Source organism: Elephas maximus, chromosome 1 (assembly GCF_024166365.1).
Source record: "Elephas maximus indicus isolate mEleMax1 chromosome 1, mEleMax1 primary haplotype, whole genome shotgun sequence".
Lineage (NCBI taxonomy): Eukaryota > Metazoa > Chordata > Mammalia > Proboscidea > Elephantidae > Elephas > Elephas maximus.
Genome location: NC_064819.1, coordinates 132,131,574 through 132,144,696, shown reverse-complemented (window position 1 = coordinate 132,144,696; position 13,123 = coordinate 132,131,574). Strand labels below are relative to the sequence as shown.

General features: G+C 39.2%; 1 protein-coding gene across 8 annotated transcripts in view; it reads right to left on the bottom strand.

Moving 5' to 3' along the window:
* Positions 1-13,123, bottom strand: part of ADGRB3 (adhesion G protein-coupled receptor B3) — a 792,372-nt gene that overhangs the window by 382,964 nt on the left and 396,285 nt on the right. For all 8 annotated transcript variants that reach the window (XM_049895042.1, XM_049895022.1, XM_049895052.1 and 5 more), the window contains one exon: positions 328-396. In XM_049895042.1, the coding sequence (XP_049750999.1) occupies positions 328-396 (69 nt within the window). The remainder of the gene's footprint in view (positions 1-327; positions 397-13,123) is intronic.

Sequence of the window (13,123 nt, the reverse complement as noted above, 5' to 3'; positions counted from 1 at the left end):
CTGACCTTTTGGTTAGCAGCTGTAGCACTTAACCACTACGCCACTAGGGTTTCCAAGTAAGGCATATAGTTGTTATGAATTAGTTCCTTAAAATAAATGATTAACCTGCTCATTTTTTTCAGATTTATAAATATCATTCATTCCAAACACTGATACGATAAAATAAAAAGATCATGTATTTTCTCTAAATTTAGCATGATATAATGTAGAATGACTTTCTAAAAATCCTTTTATATTCTTGGAATAGAAAGCAATTAACTTCTATAAAAAATTTCAAACTTCCCTTAGCCAATGTCACTTTTACGTTCTGAGTAATTCACACCTTACCTGTTGCGCATCTTCCCACTTTTCCTTGTTTTCTTCATCTAGAAGGTTGCTAACTATCTGAAAGAAGTTCTGTAAATTAAATTAGATAAAAGGTTTAATATTACATGAGAGAATATACTTTTCAACAACGCCCATTGGGGCTAATTATGTGGCAAGGGTATAAAAAGTCACAATATTGCTTTGTGATTCTAATGGATTATTCTAGATCTCTGAGGACCCTTTATTAGCACCATAACTTCAAGATTTCTACGTAGCTTCACATATAAACCTCAGAAGAAATTAGAGGAGGTAAAATACATATTTTCTCTCACAATCATCTGTTCTTTTATAGTCTACATTCTATTCTAGGATATCATTATATAATTATTATGTATAAACACATCTTATTCCTTCTGTAACAAAAGTCACCAGTATTTGTCTTATTTCAAGTTATCCTGTTAATTTCTCACTATGATTGCTACTTATACTGTTGCTCTCAAGTTCATTATAGTGAAGACCACGACTATGGGCAAAGCTGAGGCAAGTGGCAGACACACTCAGTTAGAGTTCTGGCTCTGCCCTTTCTGGATGTTTTACTTATTTCACTTAGCATGTGTCCTCACCTACGGAATGGTGATAGTAGAACTACCTATTGCAAAGATTAAATGAAAAGTTCCAAGTAATTGCCATATGGCACATGGTAAAGCACTCAATAAATCCTACTCATTTTTAAATTGGAGTCTCTGGGGAGCACAAACAGTTAAAACGTTTGGCTGCTAACTGAAAAGCTGAAGGTTCAAGTCCACCCAGAGGCACCTCAGAAGAAAGGCCTGGTGATCTATTTCTGAAAAATCAGCCATTGAAAATCCTATGGGGCACAGCTCTACTCGGACACACACGGGGTCACCATGAGTTGGAATCAACTTGATGGCAACTGATTCGTTTGTTGTTGTTGTTTTTTAATTATTCTTTACACTTCTGCCCTTTGCCAGCAAGTCACAATGGAAGAATGAGTACACACAGTAGCATTTTCCTAATAGAGTTTAAAACCTTTGCCAACACCCTCTTCCCTAACTAACTGTTGAGGACCCTCTTTGTTTTATCTTAGTCTAGCAATGCCCCAGCTGAAGTTTTGGTTTTCTTTTCCCATGCAGACAGGCACATCTTGATGCTCATTTTTCATTCACTCGTTTACACACTGACAAAGAATGGGATCCAGTTCGGCTTTGTAAGTGTTCATTTCACTCATAAGGGTTTTTTTTTAAACCAGAGAAAGACCTTTCTATCCTCTCATACTCTATGCCATCAAGACACAGGAGGTAGGAGAAGAGAGTTGTGACTTGGGCATCACAGAAGACCCAAGAAGCGTAAAGTGAAGCCAGGGCCTGACCTCTGTCTGAAGTTACATAGATGGTGTCACCTGGTTGTGTCCTCACAGCCCATGGCTTCTAACTGGTCTGCATGTAGTTTAGCAGGAATGTTACCTACATACTAAGACATTACCATGGGACAAGACTCCTTTGAGACCAGAAATAATCACGATTTTTTAGACTGATGAGTAGGCCTCCCTATCTAGGTTTTCAAAACAGGCATTTGTTCTAATTCAAATAAATTCACCTGGATGTTTTTAGAAAAAAAAAAAAAAGCTGCTTTATTTCCCCCTCTCTTATGGTTTGAAGCTGTTAGTACCTATATTTAATTGCCCTATCTGTGCTATTTATTTTAAAAGTTCTTGGTAATCACATGGTTGAAACATGTTTCAAGTCATAACCTCGATAAAAGTTACAGAATATTTTATGCAACTCTTGAAAAACAATGCAAGTCTGTTTTAGACCTATTTTCAATTCATTTAACCTTTTTGTACTACCAGCCATTTTTTTCTACTTAAAAATTTCCTGATTGGAATGATAACATTTTAAGAGCTTAGTCCATTGAGCTGTATCTCTACCTATGGGCAGAAAGAATTAACCTTCGGAGTTCTCCAATTGCCTGTGGCTGGTTAACTCAGAAGGGGACATGGGGCTAATGAGGCAAATGTTGCAGATTTCATCCCTGTACACGTCAGTTAACTGTGCTGAGGCCCTCGACCACACTCTGTGTCCTGTCCCCTGCCAGCTTTCATACAAAATGCATGCTGCTGCTAACAACAGATACCCGGAGAACGGAAATAATTCGTGCAAATGCATCTCCATTGCTGGGAAAACCTTTCACAACACCTGTATTACTGACAGAGGACCAGTGACACTGCACTTTACATGAAAGCCAGTGCACACGCACAACTCCTCGATAAAAATGATAAATTCGGAGTTCAGTTTTTAAAAGTCATCAAAAAGCATACATAAAAAAAAAAACTATTAAAATATGCATTCAACTAACTAGAGAACATAAGAAATATTTGGTACCATTCTCCAAGGCCAATAAATCAGGCTTTACTAAATCAGAGTGGGAAAGTAGTAGAGAATAAAGATCCTGCCACAGGCTAGGTTCGCCTTCTATCTCACTGCAGATTGGATTTGGCAACCATCAGTAGTAGCACCCTGTCAAGGGGGACCACGCAGGGGCACAGTGAGCGAAGCCTGAACATCTCTGGGGATGAGGTTCATGAGGAGAGTGAATCTTTCTTATTCACCTGTGTACCCGCAGCATAACAATGTCTGGGTCCAGAGCAGATATTTAATAAGGTTCTAAGTTATAGGAAAAAATGAATTTACAAAGTCAGTACCTCAAGTGTTCTAAGACCCAAACACCATTTCTTTGAGCTGACTCTGCTCCAGCTTGCGTTACCCACATTGAAAAAAGAATTAAGGAATACATAGTCATACATTGCCTGACGTCCACAATCCGTTCTGTGAAATAAGACATGTGATTTGGATGTTATGCAAATACCATATTATGGATGAAGGTCCTTTCAGGCATTCACTTCCAGAATAAAGGTTTCGTCCATATTCAAAATTTGCTGGGCAACTAATCTCCCTCCACAATTAGTTTATCTAAGGTCTCAACAAAATTATTCCGCTGCCTTTGCATCAGCTCTCGCAGACTCACCACTCACTTTCACATTATGCAGGGAAAAATGCTGTTTGAAGGGCTCGAACCACCCAGAGCTAGCACTAAACTCGATATCGTAATCTGTTCCTGTTTTTCTTTAAGCATCTCCAACAAGCTCATGTCTCTGCAGTAATCGTCAACAGGCTGAGAGGGATTCGCCTTTGTGTTTGGTCCTCAATCCACGACAAGAGCTATTTCTCCTTATCTGATATAGGTCCTTCAGGCACTTTTGTTGGCCTTGTAGCTTTCAGCGGAGCCAATCCTTTAACAGCTTGGAAAATTTTTTATTTTTGAGGATCATCGTTATATCCAAGTGTGATATGCTTAAATCCACTATGTCCTGTTCTCCGATCATGATTTCTGAACTCTATCATTACCTTATAGGACCATGAACGTATATGTGGTCGGACCTTGCCCGAATGGACCATGGGGCACATGACAGTATATACGCGTGTGTGTATATATGTGCATATATGATATATTCATATATAAGTAAAATATAAATATATGTGTGTTTATCAGCAGAGCTGAATTAGCATTGATATGCAGATATAGATATATGCCAATTATTTTTGACATTTGTTCAAAGATCATACAGAGAGAACAGAATTGAACCAAACAGAACAGTATTTTTAAGAGGGGACTAATTACATTTCAGGTCACCTGACTTTATTTTTGAAGGAAGTATGAAGCACCTTCCACAGCAACAGAACTACTACTTGCTTACAGTTCTTTAAGAGCTCTGCTAATGGTGGATCTCTCTTGCGATGATATACGGATCAGGTCACTTATGTCACATCACAAAATGTATCTGACAGCAAAGAATTATTTATTTATTTTCATCAGCCCTGCTCTCTGTGGCCTTGCGTAATTTGAAAAACTGAGTGTCCTTGGCAGCTTGAAGTTGGCGGACTTACTTTAAAATTTTATCTAACTTTTTTTTAACTGTGTGGTTTTGGGCAAAGGCTGCCCTCCTATGCCTTACTTCCCTTATCATCTGTAAAACAGGAATGATAATAGCTGCCATGCAGAGCTGCTGTGAAGCTTGGAGGTAATTCTTACACAGTACCTGATACATGGTAAGTGCTTGCTATATGGTGGCTTTATGATTTTATTCCCTTTGTGTTATCCTTTTTATGACTGGCTGCATGATTTGTGTTTATAGCGCAGGATAGCAAATATGTACCTATGATGCTGATAAAGCCTTGCACAACCAGTGACACTCTCTCCTATCCCCTTATAATGGCTCTTCCTCTCTGGTAATATGTAGAGCACAAAATGGATTCACCACTAACTTCAGGCCTATAAGTTGTTCAGCTGAAAACTCTTCTTCCTAGGTATCCATTTGTTTGGGAGGAGTTTTAAGTGCAGTTATTATTAGATGCCTACTATGTGACAGGCACTGTGACAAATGGTCATGGGACACAAAGGGCAATGAGGCATGGCTCTTTGCTTTTTCTCTCCAGAAAGCATATGAAAATCGTTGCAGTAAAAATATGTTACAAGGAGATTCAAAAATGCCTCTGCCACATTCAAAATGCAAGATTTGACCTTACAAACCAGAAGGTATACTCTTTTTTATGAAAAGTGGTAAACGATTCTGTGTTCTACTTCCGATTGACTTCTACTTGACTGATTCCACATGGGTTATATGCAAGGTTTTATAAATATACTGAAGTAGTTTTTTTTTAGTCTTCCTTAGCATTTAGCTTTTGCTGAATTCCTCATGGAAATGGTGCTATAGATTAGGCTAGCAATTTGGGGTATCTGAGCCACAGAAAATGTGTTTACTTCGTCTTAATCCAGTTGCAAAATTCTTGTACACAGAGAGACACAGACAAGCCCAAAGGAATAAGATTTAATAATATAGAGCTGAAAGTCTGAAGAATTTTGATGGTCTTGACCAGAAGTAAAATCCATAAGAAAGGCATAAAGACTAAACAAGGAAGCAGGGACAAGCCATTAGGGTAAGGATGCAGAACACAGGGTAAACAATGGATCCCCAATTCAAAGAACAGTCGATGGCCACAAGGCCATTCATGCTCCAAGCCCTTCCTACTCTCCAACTTTATCTTTTGCTATTCCACCTCATACTCTCTATACTGTAGGGCCACTGGCCTTCTACAAATATCCCAAACTCTTTTCTTCCCTGCCTACAGACCTATAAATACATGATGTCCCCTTTAATGGACTGCTCTATTGCACACACTTTATTTGGATAACTCTTTCTTATCCTTCATATCTAGGTTGAGTTGCCATTTCCTCAAAAAGCGCTTGCCTGACAACCACCACCACCCCTGTGTCTCCTTATCTTTTTTCCTCTCATTGTACTGTGTAGCCTTCTTTTGATGTGCATCACGATTTTAATTATGACCTATTTGCACAATGATTGGTTTAGTGCTTGCTCTTCTACCATCTGTAATCTACTGTTGTGTGCCACCGAGTCGATTCCAACTCCTGGCGACCCTATATGATAGGTGAGAACTGCCCCATAGGGTTTCCTGGGCTATAATCTTTATGGGAACAGATTGCCAAGTCTTTTATCTCACAGATGTTGGATGGGTTTGAACCACCACCCTTTTGGTTAGCAGCCAAGCACATAACCACTGAGCCGCCAGGGCTCCTTATTTTGATTTTATTCACTGTTAGGCCCTCAGTGCACAGCATCAGGCACAGCAAAATGTAGACACTCAAATATTTACAATTAATTGATTGCCTACTGTGTATATGGCAATGGCGCTAGTCATTGGGGGAATTAAAATAAAACATGAAATGATCGTCCTGCCTTAAAGGAAATGCTAAAGCAAGATGCCGACCTTCTGGTTAGCAGCTGTAGCTCTTAACCACTACGCCACCGGGGTTTCCAAATCAGGATGTTCGGAAACGCCAACACAGAGACCTGCACAGAAAACCTGTCTCCACAGTGTCCACCATAAGAACGACAAGGAAATCCTCTAGCTTTTTCACCAAACTTCACAGTGGGGTTCATAGGTGTCACCTGCTGCCTTCTATCCACACTGACACCTTCCCCTGCAATCGATGTCACCAGGGTTTTCACTATGTCCAGGGAAGGAGATCTGACACATTTTTACAAGTAAGAAAACTGACACATTTTTACAAGTAAGAGGAAGCATCTGTAGATGTTTGACCCTGGTCCTCAGGGTTAGACATGGCAGCAACCAAGGAAGGCGCTTCTCCCTCCATAGGCACACAGCTCATTTTTTGCTAGACAGCTAACCCCAGCTACGTACCTCTATTATCCTCACTGCCGACCCCCACCCCCCAGCAGAATGGATTTGATGGCAAGGATGCAAATTTGTTCAGCAAAAGAATAGCATAGCATAAGGAGAGTTATAAAAATATAGCCCAGGCAGCAAAGCGGAAGGGATTTCCAAAGATAGATAAACATTGGAGAAAGAAATAGCACTCCAGAAGCTTTATCAATAGCCCAAAGTAGAGATTCTGAAGGTCTGAAGTAGACGATTGAAAGTGGAAATGAAAAGGCAGGAAAGACATGGAAAATACCTAAAAAATGGGAATTTACCTATTTATTTGAGAAGTATTTTTTTTGAGTGCCTTTGCCTTGGTGATAAACTGGTTAAAGCTCTTGGCTGCTAACTGAAGGTCAGTGGTTGGAACCCACTAACCGCTCAGTGGGAGGAAGATGTGGCAGTATGTTTCTGTAAAGATTACAGCCTTGGAAACCCTATGGGGCAGTTCTACTCTGTCCTATAGGGTTGCTGTGAGTCAGAATAGACTCAACGGCAGTAGGTTTGGTTTGGTTTTTATTTTGTGCTTGGAATTGTTCTAAGTGCTGAGGATACACCAGCAAACAACAAGATGTACAAGAAGGTTCCTGCCCTACGCAGCTTACATTCTAGCAGACGATAAGAGGCAATAAATAAGTAAGCAAACAAAAAAACTATTTCAGATAGTGATACAAAAGTAGATTTGTTTATAGGGATAGAGAGTGACTGGGTCAGGGTGTAAGTGTGTGTGTGTAAAGCTATTTTAGATTGGGTAATCAGCAGGAAAGACCTTCTAAGGAGGTGATGTTTAAGCTGAGAGCAGAATGAAGAGAATGAAGCAGCCATGCGAAAGCAGGAGGAAGAGAGTTCCAGAATAAAATGAGAAGAGAAAGTGCAAAGTCCCTGGGAAGAAGACAATCCGGACACGTTTGAGGAGCAGAATGAAAGCCAATGGAGGTGGAGCGCTCTTGAATAGAGGAACTGGCAAGCGAAGAGAGGTGCAGAATATTAATACAGAATTAATAATACAGGCATGAGTAAGATCAAATGAAGCCCAGATCCCAGGATGTTTATACAACCTGAGTTTCACTAAAAATAAAATACTGTATTTTGGCTTCTGAGTGAAGAATAAATTAAGTGTAAGAGTGAAAAGAGGGATCATGGTCTGTCTTAATTGGCTGGGCAAAAGATGATGGTACCTTGGTCCAGGGAAATAGCATGGCATGATGACCAACTACACAGGAGGGAAAGTACAGAATCAAAGAGCAGCCTTTGGCTTCTCACTTAGGTAATGCAGGCTGGTGATACAGTTACTCATGCTGAATACCACAGAAGAAATAGTAGGGTTGAGACATGAGATGGCGAACTTAGTTTCCTTCAAGTTGACTATGAGGAATCTATAATATAGCTAAGAGAAGAAGCCCAGTAGACACTTGTAACTACAAGCCTGAAACTCAAAAGGTAGGTATCTGTGAATCATTTGTTTTAGCGGAAAACTTGAAACCTTCTGGGGGAGAAAAATCAGATTACCAAATGGGATGAAGTCAAGGATAAAACACTGAGGAACACTAGAGAGGAAGAGGAATAAGTAAACCAAACCCAAAAAACAAACCCAGTGCCATCGAGTCAATTCTGACTCATAGCGACCCTATAGGACAGAGTAGAACTGCCCCACAGAGTTTCCAAGAAGCGCCTGGCGGATTCAAACTGCCCACCCTTTGGTTAGCAGCCTTGGCACTTAACCACTACGCCACCAGGGTTTCCAAATAAGTAAAAGAGATAAGCAATGAATTAAGCCAGAGAAGACAGGCCAGGCATTTAAAAATCCAAAGAGAGCTCAAGATACAGTGCAGCAACTCTCAAGGTTTTTTTTTTTTTTTAAGTCTCAATGCACATGATTGATAACATTTGCATGTATGATATACAAGACCTTGGACACACCTAGATTATAGATTAACTAAATCATGGATAAGAGAATGTCTCATTCCCTTTGTGCTGGCTGGAACTCTACTTTTTAGTCTCCTATTTAAGAAAGCATATAGGAAAAACTAAGTAAAAAAAAAAAAAGTAAGCGCAACTTTATTATATGGATAATTATATGAATAGTCTTCAGTTTGTTCTGATGTATTTGTTTAAAAAAATAAATAACCCCTAAATTGTGCTTCAACTATTTTTTTGTAACAGGTAAATAGGCAAAATAATTCATAATCGAGCAGGAAAAAGAATCACAATGCTAGATCCGTTACTCAGTGTATCTATACATACAGCAGATGAACTGGTCATTGGCCATTAGAAACTATTTGGGCTTCATCAAGGATTTAGGAAAGCAGGAGATTATAATCCAGAAGGCTCCCTAACAGGTAGCAGGGATCAAGACATACGGAGAATATGATCCAGAGATGATAAGCTGAGCTACTGGAAAACTGGGAGGCAAAGGGCAGGTGCTTATCTGTAAGACTGGGGTACCAAGGTCAGTAGTGGAATCCTCAGCCCTGAATTAGGGCTCCTGACAGCAGGGCTGGGCCTGCCCAAACTGGACCACTGCAAGCTGCCAGACCTAGTGCAACAGGAGGGCTGGTCATTGAAAATGATATCCTCTAATATCCTCTAGTTTAAGAAAAGCATAGAGACTTAAAGGACACTTTTTTTTTTTTTTTCTTTTAGTCACAAATATCATAGAAGCTCTGACTCATTTGGAAAACAACATAAGAACACTGTTCCAGGAATCACTGGCTGTCTTTCACACTACTGTCATTGCTCTGCCATGACGTAAGACAGTCTGACCTGCAAGGTTTCCAAATAATGTGGACGGGTAATTTTTTACACAAAGCTACCAGTCCTTGGGATCAAGGATTTCATGAATGGGTGGCAGAGTGAGTCTTCTTTGAGGTGCAGTGGCTGGGGAGAGGCTGAAATGAAAAAAAGAAGTCATCTAATCTTCAGTGCTTTGGGGCATGAGCTTAATGCTACTCTCCAGACTTTATTTACAAATAAAAAGTAAAAAAAAGTAGTGTTACTAGTAATGATTATAAATGTTAAAATGAGTATTCCCAAGAGGCAGGCTGGAAGAGCAACCAGCATTATAAAAACATAACTGAGTGAATTAAAATCATCACCAAATTCACACAGGGCACGCCTGAAGTGAGGCAATGAATCCTCAAGTTTGAGCAGGCCTGGCTGACACACACGAGAGCTGCCATGTGCAAGACACACACAGCATAAATCTCCCCTGTGACGCTCAGCATGCAGCAGCCACAGTGGCTCCTATGCTGGGGAAGGATGGCTGGAACACACCTTCTCTAAAAGCTAACTCTTACAGCCCTTCAAGATTCTCCAATGAAGTTTTAAAAAGAAATAAATTTGATAATAAATGGAATCATAATAGAAATCTACCTGTACAATATTTTAATGCAAATCTCAGTTATCTTCTTGATGCTGAAGGAAATAATGGGGGAATCTGAAAAGATGACACTACCTATTAGATGTTCTGTAGTGTTTCTTTTTTTTTTTTTTAATTTAAATAAATAATTTATTTATAAGACGTACACATTCTGAAAACCTCTTTGCCTCCTTTCCCTTTCCCACTTGACTGTTAGGCATACTTTCCACTCTCTTATGGATACTGTTAGCTCCTGTCAGCCAATAGCCATCTTCCAAGTTTGTTCATGGTAGGATTTAATGGTGTCGATTTGTGCAGAAAGACTTGTGGTTTAACATCTTAATATTCCATTTAAGAAAATTATTTGATATTAATTTTCTTATTTTCAAGTTTATAATAAAGGCAAGGCTTTAATAATACCTAGAAAGAGATGTTAGTTATTCAAGGTTCCCTCTACCACAGAGAAAAAACAGGGAATCCTCTCAGGCTGTTAAGCACTGAAAAGAACAGCCATTGATGACTTGAGGAAGTGACTGTGAGCTGGGAGTTACCTTCCTGTACAGGACTTGGTTCCCACTGAGCCAGGAAACACAGATCTTGGTTTAATTAAGTGACTGTCCTCAACCACTTGCTCTCTAACTTCAAAATGGCCTTCTAGTTTCTTCCATAAGGACCAGTGCATCTTTTCTGTCTCCCATTTCTCCCTGGCACATTGCCTATCCTTCTTTGAATCAAGTAACAAAAAAGCAGTGCCTACTTCCTTAGGTGGTGCCATGAGAAAGACCTTCCTTGCTTGGCAGGAGAGATGCCAAAAGTACACATCAGCGCTGGCAGCAGCTGACTATTCTCCAGACTCCTTAGGTTTTTTTGCTCTATCAGAATGTCACCTTCACAGATAATAATTGTAGCTACATTTATTGAGTTCTTACTATGTGCCAGGTACTGCAAAATTGTTTTCCATAGATAATTTAATCCCCACATCAACCTTATGAAGTAGATACTGCTTCTACAGGTGAAGTTTATCATTACATGATGAGATTATGTATTGTCATAGCAATACTTGCTCACACAATCACCAACTCACTCTTCTCTATGCAAAATCTGTCTCTGGCACTGCAACCAGAGAAGAAATAATACTCAAGGGTCCTCACTGGGTGACCTAACACTATTCATGGTCAGCATGGGAAAGTTCCACAGTGCAACATACCTGCCTGCTCGGCAAGTGTTTTAGGATAGAATATGTTTGACTAAGCTGAAATCACTACCTCTGCTTTTAATTCACTCACTCTGAAATATTTTATTTAGAATATAGTCTACATTTAAAGGAAAAATTCGAAACTGAGGTTTGAGTTTCCTGCTTAATCTCAACTACAGAGAAATAAATTTTACAAACATAAGGAAAGTATCAGCTAAACACGTGTTTTTCAAACATTCATGACCATTTTTTTAATGAAATAAAAAAGAGTAGAAAATAGAATGCTATCATAAGAGTAAATACTATTTTGTAAAACCCCAGTTTTCAATTGTAAATTGATCTAAACTGTTGCTTTTTACAGTGACACACAATGAAAAATCTTTGGAAACACAGATTTAGACCCACACAAGTTTTGGCAGAAAACAGGACACCTAAGTAGAGGCTGGTCCTTGCATTCAGGTGAGTGGTGAGAAAGTGTTTCAGGGACACAGCTCCCCGAGTCTCCATGGATACCTCCAGGTATGTATACTTTAGATATCTTCTTTTCTCATTTCCTCATCTAAACTGTCTCAAGGACCTGGCTTTCATCCCACTGAGAGGTCTCTCCACATTTTCGGATCCACTGTCAGGAAAACAAGCTTTCTTCTTTCCTTTGGATCACTACCATAGCTTCTCCATGGGTTTCCTTCCTCCCAAGATTCCTTTATTTCACCAATCCACCAATCCAGTTTTCTGCTTCTACCGGGCATCTTTTCAATAATCGTGCTTGCATTTAGTAAACTTGTCTATAGAAAATCAAGTCCAAACTCTTCTCTTTGACCTTGACCCTCTTGTTTTCATGATCTGCACTTTCCAACATGCTTTTGATTGTACTGTTTGACTATTTATTCAGTGTTTCTATGCCTATCTTCCTTCACCAAATTGTATCTCAAGTCCTAACTCTCCCATAAAGCCTTTTTTGTTACTGTGGCAGTTCAGGCCTCTATCTTTCTAGAATTATTAGAAATAGGACATACTGTACATATATCTTTCTACTATATCACCATACTCTAGCTTTATGTGTTATTTTTTTCTTCAATAATTTATGATCAGTTTGACAGCAAAGACTATCTTACTTTTAGGTTAAGAGTTACAATATTAACAATAATGGCATTACTGAGTATTTACTATGTTCCAGGTGTTAACGAATATTATTATGTATGTATTATGTATTTAGCATATATTATATTTCTAAACCTTATAACAACCCTGTAAAATAACCACTGACACCTCTTTTTATAGTCTCTGCAGTTCCTGGTGCAGGTGGTATAAACTCAATTCTCTATTGATAAAATAAGACTAGTATGTGTTTTTACAGAAGTTAAAAAAAGTAAACAGGCAAGCCTCTCTCTCTCTTTCTTACTTTCTCTCTGCATCCCTTCCTTTTCCCCTCCTCTCCTTCTCTCTCAACAGTATGTTCACAGAGTAGTTTTCTTATGTTTCACGAAGCAATGAGAATTCCCCAAACGTCACTATTTTACTCATGTTCATTCATTAATTGTGGGGCCCTGGTGGCACAGTGGCTAAGAGCTTGGCCGCTAACCAAAAGGCCAGCAATTTGAATCCACCAGTCGCTCCTTGGAAACCCTATGGGGCAGTTTTACACTGTCCTATACAGTCGCGACGAGTCAGAATCAATTTGACAGCAACAGGTATGGGTTTTTATTTGTTAATTATACCAACAAATATCTGAGTGTCTACTATGTTTCAAGTGTCAGGGTAAGCCCAAGGAACATAGACATAATAGTATCTCAAGGAGCTTTAAATTTATTGCTGCAGGAAGACCTAGGAACAAATACTTAAAATGTTATATGGGAGGGATATTTACAAAGTTTCAAAAGATCACAGAAGTAAGAAAAAAATCTAATTTCTGTCTGGAATTTGGTGGAATGACTTTTGAGGAAAAAT